This window comes from Stenella coeruleoalba (assembly GCF_951394435.1).
Source record: "Stenella coeruleoalba genome assembly, chromosome: 4".
NCBI lineage: Eukaryota > Metazoa > Chordata > Mammalia > Artiodactyla > Delphinidae > Stenella > Stenella coeruleoalba.
In genome coordinates, this window is record NC_137149.1 from 21,954,445 (window position 1) to 21,981,929 (window position 27,485).

At 39.4% G+C, this 27,485-nt stretch overlaps 2 protein-coding genes across 9 annotated transcripts in view; one reads left to right on the top strand and one right to left on the bottom strand.

Annotated features, from left to right (window-relative positions):
- LOC307185630 (uncharacterized protein) overlaps positions 1-27,485 on the top strand; it is a 293,961-nt gene that overhangs the window by 116,089 nt on the left and 150,387 nt on the right. The window lies entirely within an intron of this gene.
- The window catches only part of SYNPO2 (synaptopodin 2), a 173,227-nt gene that overhangs the window by 6,506 nt on the left and 139,236 nt on the right, over positions 1-27,485 (bottom strand). For 2 of the 3 annotated variants that reach the window (XM_079919936.1, XM_079919935.1), the window contains exon 4: positions 25,033-27,218. The exons of the other annotated variant lie outside the window; for it this stretch is intronic. In XM_079919936.1, coding sequence (XP_079776062.1) covers positions 25,033-27,218 — 2,186 coding nt within the window. The remainder of the gene's footprint in view (positions 1-25,032; positions 27,219-27,485) is intronic. 3 annotated transcript variants of the gene reach the window in all.

The window sequence follows — 27,485 nt, forward strand, 5'->3', positions numbered from 1 at the left end:
ATGATAAAGAGGAATTAGCTCTTCTCTCCCACAGTATGTGTCTATGTCTCCCTTTTGTCCTTAATCTCTGGAAGAAAGAGAACAACATTGGTCTATAGAGTCCCTGGGACGCTTTTCACATTCCAATGATATCTGTTTTCCATCAGATACAGCACCTGCTTTAGTCTGGTCTTTAAAACAATAGAGACGTAAAGGATGGCAACAAAAAGACTCAGGTCTCCATAGAAATATAGGAGAGGCTCCTGAATATACATACAGGTAACTAACATCACTGGCTAATAACTGGAAAAATAAATAATTACAATATATTTGGAAGTATTAAGTACAATGTGAAGGCATACACCTCAGTGATAGGGCATGAAAAACACTGGATGAAAGAGAGAACTTTATTTTCTGGTCTTTGTTCTACCCACTTAGTTGGGAAATCTTCAGAAGAATGGAATCTTAACAGAAATGTAAAAGTTCAAAACACTGTTGAATGATACTCTAAAAACAAAGACATCAGGGATTGTTTTTCAGCTAAGGCAAAAAACATTAATCAGTTGAATGTGGGGAGAAAGAGTAAAACTTTGAAGTATAGTGTTGAAAGAGTAAGTCATAGTTTTCTGAAGAGAAATTTAAAATAGCATTGAAGCTTTTAAGAAAAGTCTCATGTAGAATAGACATACGCCAAATATAGCAGCAGTGCAGGTCGTAAAGGAAGAGTGCAATGACCTCAATGAACAAAATGACAATTGCTCTTCTATATACTCCTCAGACTGCCAAATGTGACTTCATGCTCCTTTAAATGCTAACAATAGAATAAAATTACAAATTGTCTTAAGTTAGAGATGCAACTGTGGTATAAATAAATAGTTCTTTAGGTACATTTTTGTTTCTGTTCATGCCAAAAGTATTTCAGGCCTCTAGTCTCTGCCTGCACCCAAACCCCTAATTCTAACGTATTTCCCCAAAGCAATTTTCACATCTTGTTCTTTGGTGCTATTTCCTTCTGTCAATCTCTGTCCCAAGGCTCATGCTGTTCTCTGCTTGGCTGGCTAAATGAAGCCATGTGATCTATCCTGAGCCAGAAATGACCAAAGTGACCTGAAAATAACAGAAGTGTTTCTTCTGTTTTGGAGTTTAGATGTCTGATGGTAGAATCCTAGCCACACATGGGTTAGATTCTGTGTTGGAGTTTCTATCTTGGGTTGTATTACTATCAAAAGAATTTAGTTTTGATATGAGAGCACTTAACTGTAACCAGTATGTTAAATTGGTTATTTTTTTGTGTATTATTATGTATGATGTGTCATCAAAATGCTTATTTCTTTTTGTCTCCTACTACCATTTAAGTTTTTTTAATGAAAGAAATTTTTTCACTGCTGCTTATGAAACTTAGCAGGTCCTGTGACATTCTGCTTCCTTTTAGGACTAGTCCTATCATTACCTTAAGTGACCCAAACCACTTGATTTCAACATAGAATATTCCAGCCACTGGAATAACAAACTCCAATCTCCTCTTAGAGTTAAATCTCCTCTCCTTCCCCAACTGCGGCCCATTTCAGGAGGATCACCTTCCTTCAGGGAAGGCACTGTGGTTGGCTTCTTCATGCTTTCTTCCTCTTCCTCTCCTAGCTTGCAAACCCTGACTTCCAGCCCCCTGAGGTTAGAATGACAGGATAGAGAAAAAAGGAGCAGAAAGAAATTTTTACTTGATTTGGTAACATCATATTCTGGCTTTTCACTCTCAGAGCCAGGAAGGCCCAGAGAAGAAAACTTTCAAGGGATATTTGAAGATTCTTATTCCTATCAGATAGCTCATCTGTAGTCCTCGGTTCATGCCAATTCATCTCAATTCTAGGGGTTAACTTGTAACTCAATCTGCACCCCCTAGAAAGCTGTCTACCTACTGTTGTAGCTACTAGGGTCTGTTTGCACCCTTGGAGAGGCCCCAAGATGACCCCATCCAGCTCTTCCTAACTCCTGGACTGCTCTGGTCCATGGGGAATGCTCACATCATTTGCCTTTGGGAGTGCAGCAGCAGATTTCCTGGTTCTTTGCCAAAACAGTTTTTCACACCATCTCTCACCCTGTAGATATCCTGGGAGGGAGTCAGACTGACTGCAGCCCACCCACTCTGACCTCCCATCCATCTGCATGCTGACATCTCGGATCAAGTTCCCTAAGAAGCCACTTTGAAACTCTTTTCTCACAAGGCTGGAGGTGAGAGGGTAGGGCCCCCCAACTCCACCTACTCCAAACACACACTTGATCTGCAGCATTCCAGAATTCCTCCTCACAAAATCCTCTCTCCTTACCAGACTCTGACCCCCTTTAATAACCTGGACCTAAGGAGTTCAAGAATTGTGGAAGTGGTTTGCTATTCTGTGAACACACCGGGACACTCATGTCTGCTATTTTCTTTGTAAAGTCTATGTTTTAATCTGGAATCTCACTTCAGTGTGCAGCATCTCTTATATTTGAGGGCCTTGGGGGAAATTTCCACTTTAATATTCTGTTATATAACATTATCATTTTCAGTAGAGCATATAGTTCTTTCTCTTATTTTTCTTTTTAAAATGAAATATAGGTTAAAAATAGAATGAAATGTGTTTTTTTCTACTAATTAATCTCAAGAAATTTATCTAATAACTTCAAATAGTCTTAAAAGTTGAAACCTTATACCGCACCCAGGCCTTGCCCTAGAGAAGGTGCCTCACTCATTTCCAGGGCATCTCAGGCAGTGCTTAAGCTCTAATCGTTGAGAACATCTTCCATATATTGAACCAAGCTTTGCCTCCCATAACTTTACCCCATTGATCCTGATAACATAAAGTACATCTACTTATACTCCTCTCCAGCCATTCCTTCACATATTCCAGGCTGCTTCCGCTCTCTCAGAGCACCTTCACCACCTCATGCTCTTCTTCACTTTTCCAACGAAGGGAAAATAACATCTATGGTGTTCACTCCCTCAGGTTTTCTGCATCCTTTTCCCGCCAGTTTGTTAGATAAAACTAATGCAGATATAATGTCTTGATCTCCTTAAGTAGATGTACTTCCAGAAACACAATCACCAAAAGCAAACCCATGAAGATATCATTCAAACTGACTGAGGGGCCATGTCATCTGGCAGGTGGCATAGTTAATATTGCACGTAGAACAAGTCTCTGTGTATTTAGACCAGTGTGCCATTTAAGTGTTGAATCCATGAGAGTACATGTCACTCTTTAGCTCGTCCAATAAAATGCATGCATTAAAGGCTGCAAATATTCACACTGAACTCACGAATCACCTAGTGTTATGTATTCCCATCAGAAGGATAAACACAAAGGAAGCATTTTCCTGCTTCTGCCTTCCGCAATAGCCAACACTAGTAGATCACTTACTGTGTGCCCAGTGGCGGGTGCTAATTGCTTTGCGTGGAATATTTCATATATTCCTCATAACAACCCCATGAAGTAGGCACTTTTAAGATCCCTATTTTCCAGATGAGGACAGTGACACTTAAAGAGGGTAAGTAACTTCCGCAAGGGTAGAAAGCTAAAAAGTGCTAGAGTGGGGGGAGTTGAACTCAGGCAGTCTCATATCAGGGTTCTTAATCAAATACATATGACACTGTACTTGGAATGCAATTGTTTTGAAAAAATATCTTTTCAAAAAAAGATTTGAATCCAAGCAAACTAAATGGAATGAGATGTTAGAAATTTTGGAAAGGGTCATTGAAATCTTAATTTTGGATTAATTGATACTGGCATCTTGCCATTTGTCACAAGCACAGGTAGGCACCAGTGAGTAGGGAATACATCACATGAGATGTACTCCCTCTCTCTGAAGATGAGACACCGGGCACCCTGCATTCAGGTCAGCTGAAAAGTTCAGAGGAGCGGGGGGCCTTTCTCCGCTTGACATGAACTATCTTTTATGTCAATTAGATGTTGACTTATCCACATAGCTTGTTAGTGAAGCAGCTTAGTGAGCTTCCTTGTGAAACTGTCCAGTAACCAATTTAGCTGCCAGGAAACACTTGACATTTAAAATAAGGAAAGGTCATCTGAGGTTTACCTAGGACAAAGAAGTGAATTCTAAAGCAATGCAAATAGCCCTAGAAGCCAAAGAAGTTGAATGTGATATACGTTTTGAAGTTCAAACTGTTTCATACCATAAACCTTATAAGCTAAAAAATTCTCTTGGCTGAAATCCTGCTTACACATACACAGTAGAGAATCTCCAGCTGACAAATGTTATTTCAACTCCTTCGACTCCTTTCTCTCTAAACACACATGATCAGTAAATATTCATCACAAACATATACTTTATCATAAGCAGATTCTAATAAAAGCCAACAGGAATAAATGGCATTTCTTTTGACTTATAAATCACTGATTAGAACTTCTACAAAGCAGAGGTCCATGAAAGGGCACATGAATAGAAGAAAGCACCAGGCATCTGCCAGTTTTCCATTTGCTCAGGTTAAAATATTTGGAGTGATTTTTGACTCCTCCCCATCTCTTACACTCCACACCTGAACTGTCAGCTTTAAAATACATCCAGCATCTGACTATTTCTTACCATCTCCATTGGTACCATCCTGGGCTAACCCACCATACTCTTTTGCCTGGATTATTGCTATAGTCTCCTAATTAGTTTCCCCAGTTCACCCTTGCTCCTTTAGTCTAGCCTCAATACGGCAGCCATATTGAGAATCCTGTTGAAACCTAAGTCAGATTATGTCACTTAGTCCTCTGTTTAAAACTCTGTCATCGCTTCTCATTTCACAACAGGAAACAAAATTCTTCCACTGACCCACAAGGCCCTACAAAATCTGCTGGTTTCACCCCTCCTTATACCTCTGATTTCATCTCCTCCTGTTCTCTCCCTACCACTTTGCTCCAGCTACGCTGGCCTCTTTGCTATCCTTTGAACAGATCAGGTACCCTCATGCCTCAGGACCTTTATACTCGCTGATCCTCTGCCTGGAACACAGTACTCCAGATATTAGGGTGATCCTACTTCATTTCCTTCAGGCCTTACTCAGATATCTTATGATCACTATTTGGCTATTCTCAATCTCTCTCTCTCTTCCCCCCAACCCCAAGATTCCCTATCCCCCTTCCCTGCTTTACTTCTCCCCTTAGGCTTATGCCTATCTAACATAATGAATGTTTATTTAATTATTTCGTTTATCTGCTTCTCCCCACTAGAATTTAGCTCCATCTAAAGTAGGGGTTAAAAAATAAAAAAATAAAAAAAAATAAAGTAGGGGTTATTCCAATCCAACAATGGGCAGAAGACCTAAATAGGCATTTCTCCAAAGAAGACATACAGATGGCCAAGAAGCACATGAAAAGCTGCTCAACATCACTAATTATTAGAGAAATGCAAATCAAAACTACAATGAGGTATCACTTCACACCAGTCAGAATGGGCATCATCAGGAAATATACAAACAACAAATGCTGGAGAGGGTGTGGAGAAAAGGGAGCCCTCTTGCACTGTTGGTGGGAATGTCAATTGATACAGCCACTATGGAGAACAGTATGGAGGTTCCTCAAAAAACTAAAAATAGAATTACCATATGACCCAGCAATCCCACTACTGGGCATATACCCAGAGAAAACCATAATTCTAAAAGACACATGCACCCCAATGTTCATTGCAGCACTATTTACAGTAGCCAGGTCATGGAAGCAACCTAAATGCCCATCGACAGACGAATGGATGAAGAAGATGTGGTACATATATACAATGGAATATTACTCAGACATATAAAGGAACAAAATTGGGTCATTTGTAGAGATGTGGATGAATCTAGAGACTCATACAGAGTGAAGTAAGTCAGAAAGAGAAAAACAAATATCGTGTATTAACGCATATATGTGGAATCTAGAAAAATGTTACAGATGAACCGGTTTGCAGGGCAGAAATTGAGACAGATGTAGAGAACAAACGTATGGACACCAAGGATGAATTGGGAGATTGGGATTGACCTGTATACACTGATGTGTATAAAATTGATGACTAATAAGAACCTGCTGTATAAAAAAATAAATAAAATTAAATTTAAAAAAATAAAGTAGGGGTTATTGTTTTATTCATTAAGACATCCCTTGACCTAGAATGGTGCCTGCCAAGTAGATGTTTAGTAAGTATTTGTGAAATGAATGAATAATAATTTCTTTATCAGACTGCCATAATCAGGAAATTCAGTTATCTTCACCAAACTTTTTGGTCCTGTCCCAAGATGTAGCCCTTCTCACATGTCATTTACATGTGATGAGGAACTCACACAAATAGACCCATCCCACCACCCCCAATACATGCACACCAATATGAACATCAAGACATGTTTGGCAAGACAGATAGGATTAATCAATGTTTATGAAAAATCAGATTTTCTAAACAGGTAAAAGATTGTAACATGCTTCAAATAAATGATTTGCATTTAGGTCAGTGGAAGTGTAAGGGTTTTAAACTGCTTTGCTTCCCCAAATGAGAAAAGTCTTAGAAAAATGATTCATGAATCCTAAAGACAGCCCAAAATCTACTTGTAAGATTTAAAAATAAAGACCAAAGAAGAAAAAGATAATGGAAATTGGGATGGGTTAGAGTTGGAGAAGAGAAAGCTGAAAGCTAATTTACCGCTTATCGTGAGATTGCAAGCAGGTGTAGGAAATGGCAGTTTCTACTATCTGATCTCTTGGGGCAATTCCAGCTCTAAAGAGTTTTCGATTACAATTTTTCTGACAATGGAAGCAGGTCAACATTGGAAGGAAGTTCTACATAGAGATATAGAATTCCATTACCTAGAGATCTTTAAGTATAGGACAAATGCTCCCTTGATGTAATTTAGATACAATTAAGTAGTCAGGGGGATAGTAGAATTTTAAGGTCATTTTTGTTCTAGTCTCTTAATAAGACAGTCTCTATCACATATTCCCTGCCTTCTCAAGTGAACCTTAAATCTTCCTGGTGGAAGAAGTGGAGTTTTGGGAAATTCTGTTGTAGCTGTCTCTTATCTAAAAAATGGAGGTGTCCATTTTTTTAAACCGAAATCAGCAATATTATTCTGCTTACCAAGAATAGTGCAGATAACCGGGACTAATAAGTTGTACTATTGAATAGAAAAGTAGCCAAGTAACCATACATTGCTTAAATAGTTCCATGAATGCAATAAACATACTTAGACATCAAAATAAGAGATAATGTCTTGTAGCTAGAGCTTCTCATCTTGGCTTTGCCATTAACCATTTATCTTAATTCATCTTAGATTAACTATCAGATTAAATTTTTGGTTCTAAAACAATAAACTTTAAAAAATTTTTATTTTAGGTTTGAAGGCAATCCCTTTGTGAGAGAGGCTGAGAGTTATAACTGACAATAGAAGCCAGCATGTTATAATGGAAAGAATGTGAATTTGGACATCACACTGACCTGGGAGTCCTGCCTTTGCCTCTTTTTACCCATATGATTCAACCTCTCCCAGCCTTACTTTCCTTGGTTGTAAAATGGTAAGAATGCTCGCTACTGTTTCAAGATTATGGGTAGAGTAGAGATTGTGTTTATAAATCAAATGCCACGTAGCACAACAGATTATTCTTGTTATTGTGAGAAGAGTCTGTGAGGCCTTAAAAGGTGTCAGAGACCTGGCAGAACCTTTTGTTCAAGAGGCAACTGCATAGGCAGGCTCCTGCCCTAGGATAAAAATAGGAGGGAGCTGCCTTTGAAGTGGCATTAGCACCGCACGCCTCAGATATTGCTGTGCCAGCCACTGACTCCCTCCCACCAGAACGCCGGCAGCAGAGCTGGCCAGAAACATCGCCACTGACCTCATCTCTCTGCTAGCTCTGGGTGGGCCAAAGTATAGACTTCTGGATCTTTTTTAACCTTCTGTTATAGAAGAATAAAAATAACCACATTAATTTAAGGTCATGAAGACTGATGTTAGGCAGGAATCTACACTTATACTTCTGTGGTCCCTTTCATCTTAGAAGCAATGATAACAATAACTAAGGTGTACAGAATTTTTACTATGTACTAGTCACAGTTTTAAGCATTTTATCTATTAACTCATTTAATCCCCCCAACAATCCCCAATTTCTGCAAATATATAATCCCCAATTTCTGCAAATAAGGAAACTGAGGCATAGAAATTAGGTGATTTACCTGAAGTTACACAGCTCATTTTTGTAAAGGGAAATTGAGGAATTAAGGCCATAGATAATAAAATTTTATCTGAGTAATGTGTTTTAAGGCATTATATATGTTAGTGGAAAAAAATTACTACAGCAGCAATTTTTACCCTCTCATTTTCCTCTGTCCTCAGAAAAGAAGTATGTCACTCTCAAAATTATAATCTGTGAAAATACTCCTATTAATATAGACTGTATTATATTTAAGTAGCTGGAATTGCCATTTTAATTTTTTATAATTCTCGGGGAAAAGCCTTACTTAAGTGCATTTTTATAAAAGTCTAATTCAGTTTGAACATAAAAATAAAATCTTTTAAACACATTTCAAAATATTTTCTGAAAAGAAGTTTTCTCTCCTCAGAAGATTTAAACAGTAAAAGTTATATAGATTTAGCACTATTGAAAAGAATGAATAATAGCAAAAGTTCAGCTCTCATCAGTTTCTATAGAGAATTTCACAATAAATAAAGGATGCTGATCCTGTATGAAATAAGTGAATTTTTGACCTTGTAGAAGGTTTTGTAGAGAAAAAGTATCAGTGCCTGGCATATAGAGAGCACTTCATAAAAGAGAGTCATGTGTATTAGTATAAAATTAATACTTATACTATATCCCTAATTAGAATTATATTTATGATAAATTATAAAACCCATTTAAGGGTTTCCCTAGTGGCGCAGTGGTTGGGAGCCGCATGCCAGTGCGGGGGACACGGGTTCGAGACCTGGTCCGGGAGGATCCCACATGCCGCGGAGCAACTGAGCCCGCAGGCCACAGCTGCTGGGGCCCGCGCACCTGGAGCCAGTGCTCTGCAGCAGGAGGGGCCACCGCAGTGAGAGGCCCGTGCGCCGCAGCGGGGAGCGGCCCCCACTCGCTGCAGCTGGAGGGGGCCCGTGCGCAGCAGCGGGGACCCAACGCAGCCAAAAATAAAATAAATTAATTTTAAAAAAAAATTTAAAATGGTTTAACTATGTGAATATAGCTTTAGCTGTCCATAATATTCTAAACACCTTCTTTCCTGAAACAGATCCAGGCAACCATCTCCTCCCTCCCTCATTCACAAAAAGAAAAGTTACCATGAATGTGCATTTGTCCCTAGAAGGAAAGTAGGGATAAGAGATATTTTTTATAGCTTATGTGCCTGCTATTTGAAGTGGAGCTAATATCCCTTAAGCAAACTCATTTCCCAACAAAATGGCTTTCTCAGAGGAAAATTTTATCAGTTAAGGTATTAAGAACAATTCTTAAGATATGTGTGGGTGCTATAGAACAACCTTGCTCGGGCCCTCTGCATGATAACATTCTCCAAATTTCCTACTGGCAGCTTTTTAGGCAATCCTACTGTTACAATTCCTTATAACATTTTTAAAAAACAGGAAATCCAAGCTGGTTAATGGTAGCGACAGACACATCAACAACTACACAACACGTGACATTATTTCATAAGGATGCAGAGGATACAGCATGAAGAAAACAACTTACTTGATCTTTGTAACTGTTCTTCTATCCATTACGTTTTTAAGCTTATTAAATAGATCCTTTGATTCATATCCTGGGCCTTGGGGAAAATGTTTAACCTACTGTTCTTGGAAAGTTTAAGATGTTTTTTCAATATTTATACTGTGTTAGTTTCTGTTGTACAATAAAGTGAATCAGCCATATGCATACATATGTCCCCATATCCCCTCCCTCTTTAGCCTCCCTCCCATCCTCCCTATCCCACCCCTCTAGGTCATTGCAGAGCACCGAGCTGATCTCCCTGTGCTATACTGCTGCTTCCCACTAGCTATCTATTTTACATGTGGTAGTGTATATATGTTGATGCTACTCTCAACTCGCCCCAGCTTCCCCCTCCCACCCCATGTCCTTGAGTCCATTCTCTATGTCTACATCTTTATTCCTGCCAGAGAGAAAAACAAATACCATACGCTAACGCATATATAGGAATCTAAAAAAAAAAAAAAAAAAGTGGTACAGAAGTTTAAGATTTAGTGCCAAATCATATTTATGTTTCCTTTGTCAAAAACATGGCTCCAGAGTGATGTTTAAAATTAGGAATAATAAAAATATAACTCTTCATCTGGGAAATCACCAACTTGTTTCCTTAAGTGCAGAATAGATAAAAATTTTGCTTAATTGCCTTACCATATCTCTCTGGAACAAATGGTACATTTTATTTAATGATAACTTTCTAGTTTGAGGGAATTTACACAATAATTTCATATATGTCAGTTCATTTTAGAGACACAAGAACGCCATAAAGTAAGTGGGAGTTTCAAGTGAATGGTGGTTTTTCAAATGAAGAGATAAAAGACCACTAAGGGGGGCTTCCCTGGTGACGCAGTGGTTAAGAATCCGCCTGCCAATTCAGGGGACAAGGGTTCAAGCCCTAGTCCAGGAAGATCCCACATTCCATGGAGCAATTAAGCCCGTGCGCCACAACTACTGATCCTGCCCTCTAGAGCCCACGAGCCACAACTACTGAGTCTGCGCATCACAACTACTGAAGCCCACGTGCCCTAGAGCACGTGCTCTGCAACAGGAGAAGCCACCGCAATGAGAAGCCCGCGCACCGCAACAGAGTGGCCCCCACTCGCCGCAACTAGAGAAAGCCCATGCACAGCAACGAAGACCCAAAACTATCCAAAAATAAACAACTAAAAAAAAAAGACCACTAAGGGGTAAAATAGATTAAAGCAGAGTGTACAGTGATAGTCCTGATGGTGTGCTTTTCAAATGCAAATGGGAAATATGGAAACATCTTTTATCAGAAGTGCCCCAGGTACATTTCTTCAAAATTAGGAAGCATTTACTTTACTTGAAGATACTAATCCCAGGTATAAATGTAGTTCCATTAATGGTTCAAGGGGATGTCTCCTAAGGTATTAGGATGCTTGTCTACTTATCAAACTTTCAAAATTAGAAAGCAAATTTTTTTTTTTTTTTTTTTGCTGTACGTGGGCCTCTCACTGTTGTGGCCTCTCCCATTGCGGAGCACAGGCTCCGGACGTGCAGGCTCAGTGGCCATGGCTCACGGGCCTAGCCGCTCTGCTGCATGTGGGATCTTCCCAGACCAGGGCACGAACCCGTGTCCCCTGCATCGGCAGGCGGACTCTCAATTATGCGCCACCAGGGAACCCCTAGAGAGCAAATATTTAATTTTGCCCTTGACATTAGTTATTACAGCTTTTCCTATTGGCATAGCTTTCTTAATGCACTTATAAAATGGCAGTATGTAATTATCTAGACATAATATTGCATATTAATACTACAGCAAATTTTTCTATGTGGGCCACTCATTTATTCAAAAGATCTCATTCCTTATTATTTCCCTGACCACTCCTCATTACCAAGTTCGCCTTCATTTTGATATGATGTTAGGTAGCTATTGACTATCCACTTGCTAAACAATTGTTTCACATTCAGTATTGATTCATACAAATGCATAGACGAATTAACAAAAGCCTTATGAACTAACTAACACTTCATCAACCCTCTAAGCCACTTTGGTTGTATAGTCTTAGCCTAATATAAAAGGTAAATTCTTCTGGAGGTATTAACATGTTTAGGCCATCATAAATATACATTTGAGATTGAGAGAAGAGAAGAGATCCTTCAGTAAGATGTATGTTTGAAGTTCTTAAGCAACTATCCATTAAAGAAAAGAAAAATGCTGGGGAAGGGATGGAAAAAAAATGTCCAGAGCTTATCTGTTTGTAAAAAGATTCCTTACTTATACCAGTCAAAAAGTTCCTATCAAATCTGTTTTGATCTGTTTTGCAAATATTACGAGACACTTTCTGATAGTGATATTCAGATTTTCCAGTTGATGGTTATTTTCCCATTCCATTCTTGTCCTTATTCTTGCGTCTCTCAATATTGGTAAATCTAATGGGGATAAGTCCCTTTTAAAATATAATTAATAGGTCAGCGATGATTGACCACCTGGAATCACATATGCTAGTGACCTAGGCTAGAGCTTTTGTGTGTTTTAGCTGGGAGGAAATTTATCTCCCAATTCCTTCATTTAAAGAGCCTGAAGGAGGTGTGGGTAGGGGGAGCAATTCTTACAATTTCTCTCTGTGGGTCAGATAGTCCCAGATGAAATCCAACTCTGATGTTACAACTAGTTGTCTAGACCAGTACATTTTTTGCAAAAAAAATGAAGTCTAGATGAGACAAAATGAAGTCTGACAATGCAATGCATCCCCATGATGCACTGATAATTAAACATCTATGTACCATTCACAAAACAGGATTTTCACTTTGCCCGTGGTTGACAGGGGTAGGTAGAATATCACAGAAGTTTGGGAAAAAAAAAAAAAAAAGACAACAAAACAGAGGTTGAATAGTGAAAGCAAAGAAGGTAAATACTAAATGGTTCTTTGTAAAAAAGTGCTTTTTGTATGAATGCATAATATGTTTGACGTAATTTCATAAAATGGAAAATGAATTTGCTCTTAAAATGCATTTTAAGAGCAAAGGATGGAGATCTAGTGATTCAGGTGAAATGATAAGCAAAGAATAGCAGAAGTTCTGCTTTACAGAATTGCAAGCCCTTTTCTTACTTTACTCCAGTGTGCCTAATGGCTGCCCTAGGACTAGAGGTGTCTCTGAGTTTCAGAATGCTCTCCATTCTCAGGAAGTATCTGCGTGTGTCGAGAATAGACAGGAGGAATTATAGTCACACTTTACAGACACTGGAACCAAAGCAAATCTTCTGGTCAGGGCTTCAAGGAAAGAAAAATTATTCTCTAACCTCCTAAGCTCTGCTTTTTGTCTCATTAGAAAAATGATGTCTTTAAGATTTTTTCTTCAAATATTCTGGAATTAAAGTGGTAAGGAACAAACAAATTTTGTCTTGTCGTGTTTTAAACTGACCTTGGTTTTTAAAAAGCATTGAACTGCATCAAAATACTCACAACACTTAAAACCCAAATGTTTTTAAGGAGCTATTTATATAGAGAATTATAAAATCTTAGAGATGGAAGGCATTTTAGAGATCCTGCAATCAAGCTTCCATGAGGTATAGGAGTTCCTTTTATAACACCCCTGATAGGCATTGCAATGGAAAAAGCACAGGCTATGAAAACAGATAGACTTGGATTCAGCTGGTGAGTCTGCCACCTTGCTGGCTGGGTGACTTTGGGCAATTTTCTTAAGCTCTCTGAGCTTCAATTTCCTTATCAATTAAAAAAAAATGAAGATAATTTCCACCAAATAAGGTCATTGTGAAAATTAAATACATGGATTAAGACCCTTAACACATTTTATATGTCTAACACATATGTTAGTTAGTTCCTTCTCCATTCCTTCCCCACAAGTTTTTGAAGTTTTCTTAAGTTAAACTGAAATTTACTGTCTTGTAACTTCCATTCACTAGTCCTGTTTTTCTTTTTCACAATGGAGACCTTTACTCTCTCATCCATACCAAAATTCCTCAAATATCCAGCTCTCCTACCTCCTTTTTAGTCTTTTCTCCTCCCACTGGTAAATGTACAAGCATATATCTCATGTTACAGAACTTCCAGACACATCACCATCCTTTTTGTTTTAGAAATAAACTTTAGTGCGTCAAAGGCCTGAAAACAATACTCCTGTTAGGATCAAAGCTGCTACTCATTGGGCCTACCTGTCCCTTTGTTCTGTTCACTCTTCTAATGTTTAAGCAGCCTCTTGACTGACTGCATTTTGTCAATCCAGCACACAATCTGATTGTCTTAATGTTAAGGTTAAACAAAAATATTGGGATCTTTCCCTGTGATCCATAAAGCGCACAAACTTCTTTTTAGTTTTGGAGATTTTACAATCATACTTGTTTCCATTTTAAAAAGCTAATTAGCATTCAAAGTGCTTCAAAATTCTCCTTTAGTCTAGATCCCAAAATAAGAATGTTTTGATTACTGCCAGAGAGATTTCAGTTATTAGTAAGAACATTTTTGATTGGAGATAAGAGACTCTACTGCCCTACGGCCAAGGGAAGTCATACAATCCCTTTGCCCAGAGATAAGAAAAATCAGCCAGGGAACTTTGTACAGTCGCTTCTCTAGATGATAAAATTGTATCATTCTATTCCTAGAAATATTTATTCTCAGACTTGATTAGAAGCAGGGGGTTAGATAAAATCACATATCAAGGCCCTCTTTATTCTTCTATTTAAAAAACAAATTTAAAAGACTGTTCAAAGCAAATTATTTGCAACACACTTTAGAATGGTTGCCTGTGAAGCACTCTCTGAGCGGGAGGAGAGTTTGCTGCCACCTCCTGGGCTTTTAGAATAAAGCTGTCAAGATCAGCACTTCAGGGCCTGTTCCCTTCAGACAAGGCATCAAGAGCATTTGAACTCAGGTGCCGTTTGTTTACAAGTCTGGCTGTCCCGGACTGAATGAACTAGAAAACTATTGATGGGTTTTAAAGAATAAAGTTGATTTCAGTGTTTTGTGTGTCAGAAAACTGGTTTTCAAAGTGAGGTTCACAGCCCATTACCATCAGAATCACCTGGGGTATATGTTACAAAAACAAATTCCTGGGCTCCATCCAGGGGCTACTAAAATCATAATTTCCCTGGGGCGAGGGGAATCTTAATTTTTCCCTGGGAACAAAAGTTGGAAAACTGCATATTAGAATACTGTGAAGTCAGAAAAATAATAATAATACTGTGAAGGCAATAGTTTGCTCACACTAAAACACTGTATATAAAGGAAATAGTTGGTGAACTGAAGTGAAAAACTAAAATTAAAAGTTCTAAGAGATATATTTTGTTTTGCTCTTAATTTCAGTAATACCACCTGAAATGAATTGTGACATTTTGTTGGACATTTCATAATGTAGAATTCAAAATCTATTTAGCCCATATTGAGTTTATATGAAGGATTATAAGTGGCACCATCTGATAAGCATTAACAAGTAGTCCAGTGGGCCAGACCATCAATAAATTCTGAGTGTGATTAAAACAAGAAAGAAACTTCCAACTGTGAAAGGGTTGGTATGATACTTTAAATTATCATTTTATTTATATCAGTCCAGCCAATTCCTTAGTGATTTTTAGCTCTAGAGGATGGTTTTGTGAATACTTCTTTATCAAACTGAGATATGCTAGCAGAAAAAAGAACTAATGCTATGTAAGAAAGAAACCTAGTTGTTTTTTACTTTTTAAGAAAAAGTGTAATTAAACGCCACAAAAGGAAAACTTAACTAAGCCAATTTAACTGTATTTGAAACTAAAGCAATTTTAGATTGAGACGAAGTTTTCAGAATCTCATCTTGTTGTGATTTTTCTCTCTTCAAGATCGTCCTAACTTCTGCTTCTGACTCAGAAGAATTCTAGAAGTACCAGAAAACCCACAAAAATTCCCTGTGTTTGAAAGGCAGCTGGAATTTTAAGTTCCTCCCTACATCAGTCATTCAGCTTCTGAGAATTGTTTTTCATCACTTGCGCTGTGAGCTGGGAGTTTGCTCTGTTCAGACCGAGGTTTCACTCTTTCTGGTTTTGGAAACTGATCACGCTTCTCAGGCAAGGGGATCAATTACTCTAAAAAGACCAGGTTGCTGACCCTTCATCCTGGGACAGTGTTGAGGAGGAGGGATAAGAACAGCTGCCTGCTGCATCGTCAGAGGCCAGCCAGGTTCTCTCAGAGCCCCAACTGTTGCAGGCCTGAATTGGGGTAGCTTCGGGGATTGGGTTGCCAACTGTTCCACTTTCTGTGTGATAGGCCTAGTTAAGCTTCAACTGTCCTACTAGAACCTTGCTCAGGATACCAGCTATTCTATTTTGAGAATATATTTCATTTACAAACATTTCCCCTAAGAATTCTCTCTATATTGCTAAATACACCACACTTATTTTCTTTAATATTGGTACTTTGAATTTATCACAGTCCCTTTATAGTGAGTCTCAAAGCTGATATTAAGTTTCTTTTTAAAAAAATACTGTACCAGTCTTTTTGAATCCTGGTCTCATCTTTGTATACCACTACAACAATGCTAGTACAATAGATGAAGACAAAAGAGAAAAAAATTGACCAATAGGCTGAATACAGAGGAATATAGAAAAATAAAACTTCAGTAAAAAGAAAACAGTAGAGAAGAAACAAAGCTGTCTCAGTAAAAGACTCCTGGGGATATATTATTCTTCATGTCAATATGAGATTTATACAGACACTGCTGCCGCTTTTTCTATTTTAGTTCTCTTAGATCCCTTAAACTGGGATTCATATTAACAGAGAAAACAAAAGAACTTTTTAAATCATTGTGTGTGTTTCCCTCCTTGGTAGTTTATGAAATAGTAGCTATTGTTTATTGAGTGCCCTTTATAAGAATATTAAAAGCTAACATATGTTGAATGCTTTCTATGCACCAGGCACTGTTTAATACCCACTGCACATATTGGTTTGTTTAATCTTCACAAATCGTGAGGTACACCTATTATTTTCTCCATTACATAGCAGAGGGTACTGAGACACAGAGAGGCTGAATCGTTTGCCTAATGTCTCCCAACAAGCAAGAGGCAGCCTGGGATTCAGCTACAGGCATTTTGGCCCAAGTCCACACGCTTACCCACTACTAAATATTGTCTCTGTATACTTGGTGTTTATGTGCATTATCTCACGTAATCATAGGTGAATTTCATTTAAAAAATGGTTACCTTATGCTTCCCCTAAATCAAATCATTGCTTTAATTTATTTATTTTTTAATTTAAATATTTGCAGGAACATTTTTCTGCATTATTGTTACTAAAATTTGAGGAATTTCTCATCACTATTCTTTTTTTCCTTAATTTACCTGGTGTAAATTAGCACAGCTGTAGTAATATATGATGGCTTGAAGTGGGTGTTTGAGGAATTTAGTCAAACACATCATGGGTATTCACTCAATGGAACTAGCAAAATGTTAGACTTCCCCCTACCATTTGAGTTATAAGCAAATAGGCTGGTAGAAATAAAAACGACACCTTTCTCCCTCCCCTTGTACCTGTTCACAAGTGTCTATCATTTGGGTCTACCAAACTCTAAGAAGTTTTTTCAACATTTCTTTCTTTGATTTGGAAGGTATAAAGTAACTTTTGAGTTATTCCTGAGACAAGTATAGCTCATCACCTCTGATGGGCAATTCCTTTCATATGTGACCTTTGTCTTGTGATCAAGTGAGGTAATGTAGCCTTGTGATTAGAGAATAGCTCTGGAGTCTGACTGTTGGGTCTTGAGTCTTAGCCTCATCACTTTAGACAAGTTTCTTAACTTTTCTTTACTGTATTTTCTCATCTGTAAAGTAGAATAATAATAGTACCTTCTTCATACACTAGTCATTTTGTGATGACTAAAAAAGTTAAAATTTGTTGTCTTTAGAATGGCACCTAGCATATAGTAAGTCCTCGTAATTATCACTGTATTAGTGGATCTATGGTTTTAAATTAAGGCAGTAAAGATCTGCAAATATAATGAGGGTTTTTTACAATTAACTCAGAAGTTCACATCTTCTCTCCTTGAAGTTAGTGACGAGAATGTTCATACCCACATTTAGAATCCATTACAGTAGTTCTTTAGGAGATGTTTCCAAAATGACAATGAGACATAGTTTAAAGCAAACAGAACAAAACAAAAAACTACTGGAAAAAACATAAGGTATAAAAATGTCCTCTCTGGGAACTTTTCAACAGAAATACCTGTTGAGAAACCTTCCATTGAGGACATTGCAGCAGGAAGGGTTTGCTGCCTCATCCATATCCAGGATGAATGCTAGCTCAGCCAGGAGACACTTCATGGAACTCTAAGATTCCAGTGACGACTGCTTTTTTGATATATTTTGAAACACTGAAAACTGTGATTCTCTCAGCATTATTCTGTGTAGACTTATTCCTGTTGAAATGTCTCAAGTTATTATTGGTTTAGTAGCAAACCAAGCTGGGTGCTGATTCACTATGATAAGCAAGTTCCCTGAATTACTTTTAGTGGGAAAGGCATGAAGCCAAGGGGAGTACTTCCTTTTATGTAGAGCCTTTGATTTTGCTTTATTTTTTTTTAATGACATTCTTCACCGCTCCCAGCCCATGAATATCACCTTTTCACCCTGATATAAGTGAAAGAATTTTGGGAACTCATACAAAATCACTGTCAAATCCATCATTTCTACTTATAAAACAGATGCTTATTTTTCAGAGACTGGTTTTCACTTCCAATATATTATCATAGCATCTGATTTTTAGCATCATAGCATCTGAGCAATCTTATGATAGTAGGGTCCTTTCTAATGTCTCTCAAGTGGTCAAAGCCATCCATTAAGCATATGTAGAGTAGGCTCTTGGTGGATGGTTTGCTGAACACATAATTAACAGGTCTCAGGGAGTGGGATTCTGGGGTCTAATGAGACTATGGAAATCTTGTGGTACTGAAGGGAGAGCCTGGACTTGGATGTCAGATAAGTATGTAAGTCCAACCCCAGCCCACTACTTTATAAGCTTAGTGATTGCTGGACAAGTTGGTTAGCCTCTCTGGGCTTCAGATACCTTGTCTACGAAATGGAAATAATAATAATACCTTCATGTTCAGGGTAATTCTGAGGAGTAAATGAGATCACAGTGTAATTGGTTAAGGGTGTAGGTCCAGACCAAATCCAGGGTCCACTACTTAACGCTATGTGATCTTGGGCAAGATATTCAGCCTCTTTGTGCCTCAGAATCCCATCTATAATCTATACACTGAGGATTATGATGGTACCTATCTCATAAGGACTACTGATTAAAAAAGATAATCTATGGTGGTTGCCAGAGGGGTGGAGGTGTGGGTGGGCAAAATGGGTGAAGGTGGTTAAAGGTACAAACTTGAGGTTATCAGAAATAAGTTCTGGGGATGTAATGTACAGCATGGTGACTATAGTTAACAATACTGTATTGTATATTTGAAAGTTGCTAAGAGAGTAGATCTTAAAAGTTCTTATCACAAGAAAAAGAAATTTGTAACTATGTGTGATGTTAATTAGATCTATTGTGATGATCAATTTGCAGTATATACTAGTATCAAATCATTATTGTACACCTGAAACTAATGTGATGTTATATGTCAATTATATATCCATTTAAAAAAAAAAAGAATCTATGAAGATACTTGGCACAATTCAGGGCCCAGAGTTTGTGCTCAGTTAGTGTTAGTTATTGTTATAATTTATGTAAAGTATTAACATTGTTCCTGGCTTTTAGTAGAAACTTAATACATCAACCCCCCCACCCTACCTTCTGTCTTTTTCTTAGACCTCATGAGCTTGTTTAAATGGCTGCCACAGCTTCCATCCCCACCCATGGCATCCTAACTGAGACCGTAATCTTGACTCAGGGCCTTTGGGTGTTCTTGAAAACAGATCATTCCACTAAATAAAGATACCAAAGAGCCTCCCTGACTTCTAAAATGTCTCCTGAAGAACAAAAAAAAAAACACTTTTGCTTTTTGATATTTACTTGCAAGAAGAAAAAATTTCTCAGTTTATACCTAAAATGTGCATTTCTTTTCAACTTAGAGCTAATTGCAAGTCTATGTTTGTTTGTTTGTTTTCCATGAACAACCATTAATAATTATCAAGGAGCTCAAGAAGTAGGGGCTGTGAAAGCAGGATTCCTCCATGGTATATTGGAATGTTATTATTTTAAATACTATTATTATTATCAGGTAGAGGAAGAAGGGTAGGCTGGAAAGTAGGTCCTTGTAATTATTTTTATTAGGACCCTGAATGTATATCTTACCAGTCATAACACACACATAATTTAGAAAAACGTGTCAAGAATGAGGTGTAAACAGAGATACACGTGAGGAACTTTACATTTAGAACCAAAAAATGAAAATTTAAGAAATTCTGTGTATCAATAACAAACAATTATTTAAACTATAGGACCCTGTAGAAGTCTAACTTTTTTTTGTACTTGAGAAATACTTTATTAGCTGGCATAGTTCTGATAAAATCAGGAATCTGACAGGATTTGATATTTTAAAATTAAATTTCTCTTCACTCAATTGCTTCTGAGTAGTGAGGTCTATGATTTCCAAGTGCCAAATGGTAATTTAGTGTACAAATATACATACCATAGAAACATTAAATTTTTTTTTTTAATTTAAGAAATTGGCTGTACCTGATAACATCAAGGAAAGAATAGTCTGATTTGGGGGCTCCTGGTTTTTATTGGTCTGATGCTCCACAGGATGGCCTGTAATTTTTTTCCTTTTTTTAAACTCAGACTGGCCTCTTTTAGCAATTTTGCCTGGTGTTTGGGTCCTGTGGGAATTTACTAGCTTGCTTTATGGCCTTTGGCCAATCCTGGTGGGAAGTCTAGAGAAGAATTCATTTCTGCTTTTTCCCAGAATACTTGTTGACAAACTCAGCGGCACTGAAGTGTTACACGAGTCTTTGTGTCCCCCAGAGTCCAGTGATAAGGGGATATGAGACCAGCAAGGGTCAGTGCTTCTGGGAATATAATGTTGGCTCTTAGAATTTACATATTTTTCTCATGAACTTTTAACAATTTTTAAAACAAACTCAACAACTGTGATTTTAGGAGGGAATGAGAACACAGCCCACTGCTTCCCTCTGGAAGCATTTTAAGCGTTTAGCTTTTCAGAAAACAATCACTTCTTTTTGATGATCATGACTTCAAATACCCTTCCTGCCAGGCCAGTGATGACTCATAAAATAGCAATGGATTTCAGGAATTCACTCTTTGAATTTGGGTGCTTGCAGGTTCTCAAATTTGTAACTGGATGAAATGATACACAGCAAGGGACTTCTGTTTGAAAGATTAAATCCAAACTCAGACACTAACAGCCATGTGTCTTGTGCTCTCAAGAAACGTCTGTGAAAGTGCTGCATTCTGAATGTTTGATATGCCTGTCAGCAGCAAAGAGCCTTCAAAATTTTTTAAGCTAGTAACTGTAAACAAAACAATGACCCCACATCACTTAGTCCACTCCCTTTAAATGCAGATTATTTGTTCTTGACATCTCAGATGTGACTCTTGTGGCCAGGCTAGAATTCAACTGTGTGATAATACTCAGTTGCCCTATGAAACCCACTTTTCATAGGGCAACTGAGTATTAGGGGTCAGCACTATCTAGAAGAGTTAAAGAATCCTGGCTTACTCTCAAGAACTACTGTAACTCAGTCAGTTTTCCTGTGGTTAAAATGAGTTGCTTCTTGTGAAGATTAAATGAGGTACATGTAATCATTAACAATCGTGCTAGATATATTTTGAAGTACAAAATTTTACATGTTCCAGAATGACAGCCCCAATGTGTCTTATAAAACGTATTCCTAAAAATGTATGCTTTATACTATCAATGAATAGTCAAAATGCAGAAACAGTGTGATTTTCCTCTCTCAAAGCAGAATGTGTTTATTATTGAAATGTTAGAAATAAGACTGTAACTGTTCTAAGATCAAAGCGGCAGTGCTCAGATTCTCAATCTTACCAGTTCTGTGATTCAATCTGCCCTCCTATAAGACTGAGAGGAATATGTATACTTACATTTACATAGCACCTTTCTTCCTAGTATATCTAGTGTTGTTCACATTCACTATGGCACAACAGTCCAGGAAGAGAGGTTTGAGACATCACTAAGGGGACACTGGTAGAAAGAAATTTGCATAAGGTCCTGCAGTAAGTGAGTGACTGTGATTACATTTTATTTTATATTCCAATGCCTGTTAACCATGCAGTGGATTCCTTAGGATAATGTATATAAGGCACCTATCATAACGCAAGCACTCAGTAAATGATCATTGCTATTGTGTTGACGATAACAACTGGACTTCATGGGTGGGGTGCTGTACCTAGAAATTAAGCTAACAAAGGACAAAGATAAAGGCAAGGTCCTAAACTAAACAAAAACTGCCTCCCCATACCCTCAAACTAGCCGAGCAACCAATCCGAATATCTGCCACCACAACAAAGCCAACACCCCAAATTCAAAGGGTGCCCAGTGGGAGGGAAGCTGAGGTCATGAGTCCTAAGTCTCCCACCTGCTGCACTGACATCATTTCCAGAACTCCAACCTGAAAGGTGGTACACCCAGCTTATTCTGCTTGCAAGCTCCCACGGGGCTCCCCGGCTGGGGAGAAGAGGCAAATAAATCCCTCCTTCTCCAGGGAGCTAGCTCAGTCCTTCTCCCTCCCAGCCCCCATCTCTCAGGGTGAGGTTAGACTCTGCTGTGGATACAATTTTGGAGGATTCCCATGCCTTTTCCACAATTTGGGACTGTATGGTTCCAGATGAGATCTGTGCTACCAGCTCCCAGTCGAAGCTGTGGATGCTTTTAGTGCATGCCTGACATGCTTCTTAGAAGCTTTTTGGGAACCCCATGACGTCTCAGTCATGTTAGTTGTGTCTTTAGTCATCAGCTCCAAACAGTGGCTCTGATAAGATGGCCACCTGTCCAACAGGAAATGGACCCCAAACACTTCTCATTCCTATATACCACAAACCACTGGACAACTGTAAATACTTGTGGGTCATTACCATTCTAGGCTACTGTTGAACCAGTGATCTCAAATTGACTACTTTGTGTTCCATTTTCTTCCCTCTAATTCATGCCGTTCTTTAAATGCTATGTTAAGAATGCAAAGTTACAAAAATGATCTCCTTTCCTGCCTCACCTTAAGATGCCTTTTTTGGTTGTTCTATTAGAAAAGAATGCAAAACGCACAGCATTCAACTGACTTCCTTTGCAAAGAACAAGTAATACAAACAATAGCCTTATATAATGGATAGATTGCTTTTTCCTTTATCCTGTATGAATCTTCCTAATTGATTTCCCAAAAAGGCAAATAAGAGGCCAAGCTACATCCTGTGGTTCTAACCTCTACATAAATTGCCACCAAAAGCAATGGAAGATTTTCCAGAGAAAAAGCAGAAGAATAAGCCCCATTGTTCTGTAGCTGACTTAATTCTCCTCTGTGTTATGTCATACAAATACCTACAACTTGCAGTTTTACAATGTACAGAGAAATGGAAATGTTCACAGAAAAGAAATTCAGATGTTTGGGAAGCAATATAAGAGAAATATCAGAGAAATGACTTAGGTCAGAACAGCTCATACAGGGAAGTATTTTTTTTTTAATACATTGAACAGATTAAAGAAGAAAGTAATATTTTAATAGGGTAGTGAAAATATAGCAGATTGACAGTGACAGCAGAAAAAGAACAGGAATACAGATATTTTCAGAGGATTAAAATGGTACCATGTACCCTCACACCAGGCAAGCTTTTATGAGAGGTCTCTAGACATATCTCTTGTATCGAGTAGATGGTTTTCCTTGGAGCTGTCAAAAATGCTTTGTGGGGCTTCCCTGGTGGCGCAGTGGCTGAGAGTCCGCCTGCTGATGCAGGGGACACGGGTTCGTGCCCCGGTCCGGGATGATCCCACATGCCGCGGAGCGGCTGGGCCCGTGAGCCATGGCCGCTGAGCCTGCGCATCCAGAGCCTGTGCTCCGCAACGGGAGAGGCCACAACAGTGAGAGGCCTGCGTACCGCAAAAAAAAAAAAAAAATTGCTTTGTGGTTCTCTACATTAATTCATGTTGAATATTTTCCATGGTTGGTCGGACTTGGACTTAAAATAGATATGAGAAAGTTCTTCAGGTTTACTGTCAGTAACATTATTAACTTCAGAGCCAGCTGGATGATGGCATGGCATATGACCAATCCAAATTTAAAGGTAACCTTGTCTGAATCCTCCTGGTCCATCAAATATAAATAATAAAGTGAAGGTGCAGGAATAGAATTGCAAGGAACAGTGGGAGAAGCAGTCGTCAGAAAGCAAAACAAACACAAGAAAAAAAAATCTGTGACGTCACTCAGAAATGATGCTAATAATTGTGAGTTCTCACCCTACGGCCTCCACAAACATGGGATTACTTGTGCTTCACAATCAGCCCCTGGAATCAGTAACCCTTCATGCCCCAATCATGTGATTTCCCAAAGGAAAACAATAGCCATATGTACCTTTAGCTGCAGCCTGCTCACCTTTTTATATGTTACTCCATTTTACTGTACTCTACCACTTGCCTCAGCGAGGAAAACAAACTTATGCCTTCATGGGCAATTGGAGATGTACTCAATTTCTTAGGTAACTGGGGAGAGAGGATGGGAATCAATCTCTAAGGATAATTATCCTTCTTACCCATCCAGTTTACTTTAAAGAAGTCTTCTGAAATGAGCTAATATATGTAAAACATCTGGCAAGGAGCCTAGTACATAATAAGTACTCTGTAATTATTAATCCCCTCTTTCTTACCTACCTTACTAAACTATGTACATTCCAACAGTCCCCAAGGTACCTTCTCTGCAACATCAAACAGGTGGCTGAGGTTGACAGACCAGAGCTGATCCCTGTCCTCGATAAATTTCTTATCCTTTAATACTAGTAATAGAGATAAAGCACTACTTAAAAAGGAAATGTCAGTCAATACATGCTATGTTTTCACTACATTTGAACCTTTTCACTGTAGGAACACAGCTGTTATGTTACATAAAGACTGTGTCCTAATGTTGATAACACTGATCACTGTTTTTTTGTGGCTAAAGCATAAACCCTAAGGATCTGCTTACTTAATATAATGGCCCATGTCTATTTAGGGGTGCTCCCAGACTTTTTAAGTGTGCAAAGAAGATAAATATGTTTTAAGTCAATCTGAGTTAGATTTTTGACTCATTAAAAATATTCTCCTTGGACCCAGATTGGGAGGTGACATCTGAAATTAAATTAAGTTGAGGACTTGCTAGGCATTCTCAGGGACTCAAGTAACACTGCAAACAATTCGTTTCAAGCAAAGTGGACACTCAGCTTCAGCTACAAGATTACTCTTCCGCAACAGATGGTTTCCACACCTGAACTGTGACACCACTTTTCTTTGCTGAGAACTTCGGCCTTGGTGCCACAAAGTAAGATGTCGAGGCTGATTCTTGCTTTGGAGAGGTGGGAATGGCCACGGGCACTGGGGAGGCGCTTACTGGTGAGGTGGCCTCGGCAAAGAAGGAAGGCTGAGAGCTATAGGCTGGCACTGAGTACACAGACGAGGCCTGCACATTAGTGGGCGAGCCAGCATTCACTGGCCGAGGAGGAATAGCTTGCTTCATGGCTGGCAGTGAACTGACCTTGACTGATGACTTTGCAGGGAGGCCATCCTTTGCATCTGGAGGTTGGAAAGTAAACAAGGATGCATTTAACTGATAAGGTTGGTGCTTCATGACATCCAAAGCATTAAGGGGTTTCTTGCCCTTTTTCTTGCTTGTTTTGGAGGCCTGTGGGGCTGATGGCTGGGACTTGACAGCAGCCAGTGGGTAGGAGGGGGAGTGGATGGGATTGTAGGCCACAGGAGGAGGTGCTCGGACATTGGAGGAGTACTTCCAGCCGGCCGGGAGAGATGGAGTGGGAGACTGAGCACGGGCAGCATGGGCCTGCACGGTGTCTGAATCTACCACGTACTTTTTCATCCTCGACTGCCTTTTAGCAAAGAGCTGGGCTCCTTTCCCACTCATTCCTGGAAGCTCATTGGATGGTCCCATTGCGCCAGTATGAGCAGTGTTTACCGTTGGTGTGGGAGCTGATGGTTTGGGAGTGTAGTTCAGGCTGGCTACCGATGCTTGTGGTCCTTTGAAGGGACCAGCCAGGCTCAGAGCACTAGCAGGCCGGGCAGTAGGGTAAGAAGGCTGCGCTATTTTGATGGAGGAAACAACGGTGCCATGTGATGGGTTGGATGTGGGGAAGGCAGGAGGTTGGGCTGGAGCCACTCCTGGCGACCAGACTGGAGAAACTGGAGTTACTGGTTGGGAGGATGAGGACTTGACAGAAGGCTTTGGAGCGACAGGAGGTGGGGTCTTTTGTTTTGCAGTGGGGCTTTGCATGAAATTACAAGCCTCTGCTCCTAAACTGAGGTAGTCTTCTTCTGGTCCGGAATCTCCTCCTGCCCCAGTGCCCTTTTTGCCTTCTGAATTTTGAAGAAGTGACAAGAGTTCAGGATTTGGGCTTACTTTGGGCTCTTTAAAAGTGAACATGGGTTTTGTCGTGCTTCTCCTTTTGGCCTCCTGCAATATTCCTGTTCTTTTTGCTGGCACCGCGATCCTTTCATCCCGGGAAGCTATTTGTTCAGATGAATCGTAAAAGGCTGGCTGGGACCATGGGCCAGGCTGGGGCCACGGAGGGAGCTGTGCTGGGCCAGCTGTCGGACTTGACACTGCTCTGGAAAAGGTTTCAGGTGGGGGTGTGACTGCAGAATAAGGTGGAGGCGCAGGAAAGTCAGCAATGGGACTGGTCATGTTTCGCGTTGGAGAGAAGGGGGTTGCTGGCTGGTTCACGGACCCCGGGAAGGGTTTGGCCGTTCTATTCATAGGGATCATCCTCTGAGCCTCTGCTGTCTCGGACAAGCCAGTGAAGCCATTCTGTTGGGGCACATGGCCAAGGCCACGGCTCACCTCGATGTAGCTTTTGCTCGCAGATCTCTGCACTCTCACCGATTCTTCTTCCTTCCTTTGGTAAGATATCATGGTTCTCAGGCCATCCATCTGGGCAGCATCTGGTTCTCTGCTTGGCATTCCACTCACCCTCTCCTCCTCTTTTTGGGCTGTGATCTGATCCATTCTCTCCCTCCTCTTAGCAAACATGAGGGCCCCCTTGCCTGTGGTGTCTGGCAACATCTCCATCTTGTCCCCTCTGCTCAGTTTCTTTTCAATGTCCACTAGTCCAGAATCCCAGTCAAAGTTCACAACTTGTGTGTTGTCGTCAGTGTCAGACAACAACTCTTCCTCCACCTCGGACTCGCTTGCACCCAGAAATGCTACTTCACATGTATCCTCTTTGTCGCCTTCTTCCTCCTCCTCCTCTGCCTCTCGATCAAGTTCACCAGTCCCGTAACTGACTAGGGTGTATTTCCTGGCCCTCCGACGGCGCTTCTTAAACATCAACACCCCCTTGGAGTTGGGGTTGGGGGCATCTGTCAGAAGGAGCGCAATGCTTTTGCATTTAGATTTTGCTTCTTTCACCTGCTTTTCTGATTGGCTTTCGCTCCTCCTGAGCCCTAGGGAAAATACAAAAATTATACTGAGTTGGCGAGTTCAAGGAAGACTCCATGGCAACCCAGAAATCAACTCTCCTGGGGGAAAATGAATGCAGAAAAAACATGTTTACAGTTGGGTACTGAATTTTGAAACAATCCAACTCATTTCTCTTTCTTATTTCTTTCAAAATATATACTTCTGTAATGATATACATGATGGTATAATACAGATATAATTTGTATATATATAATATGCCATTTCATTTTTTCCTGTAAATACATTTTATA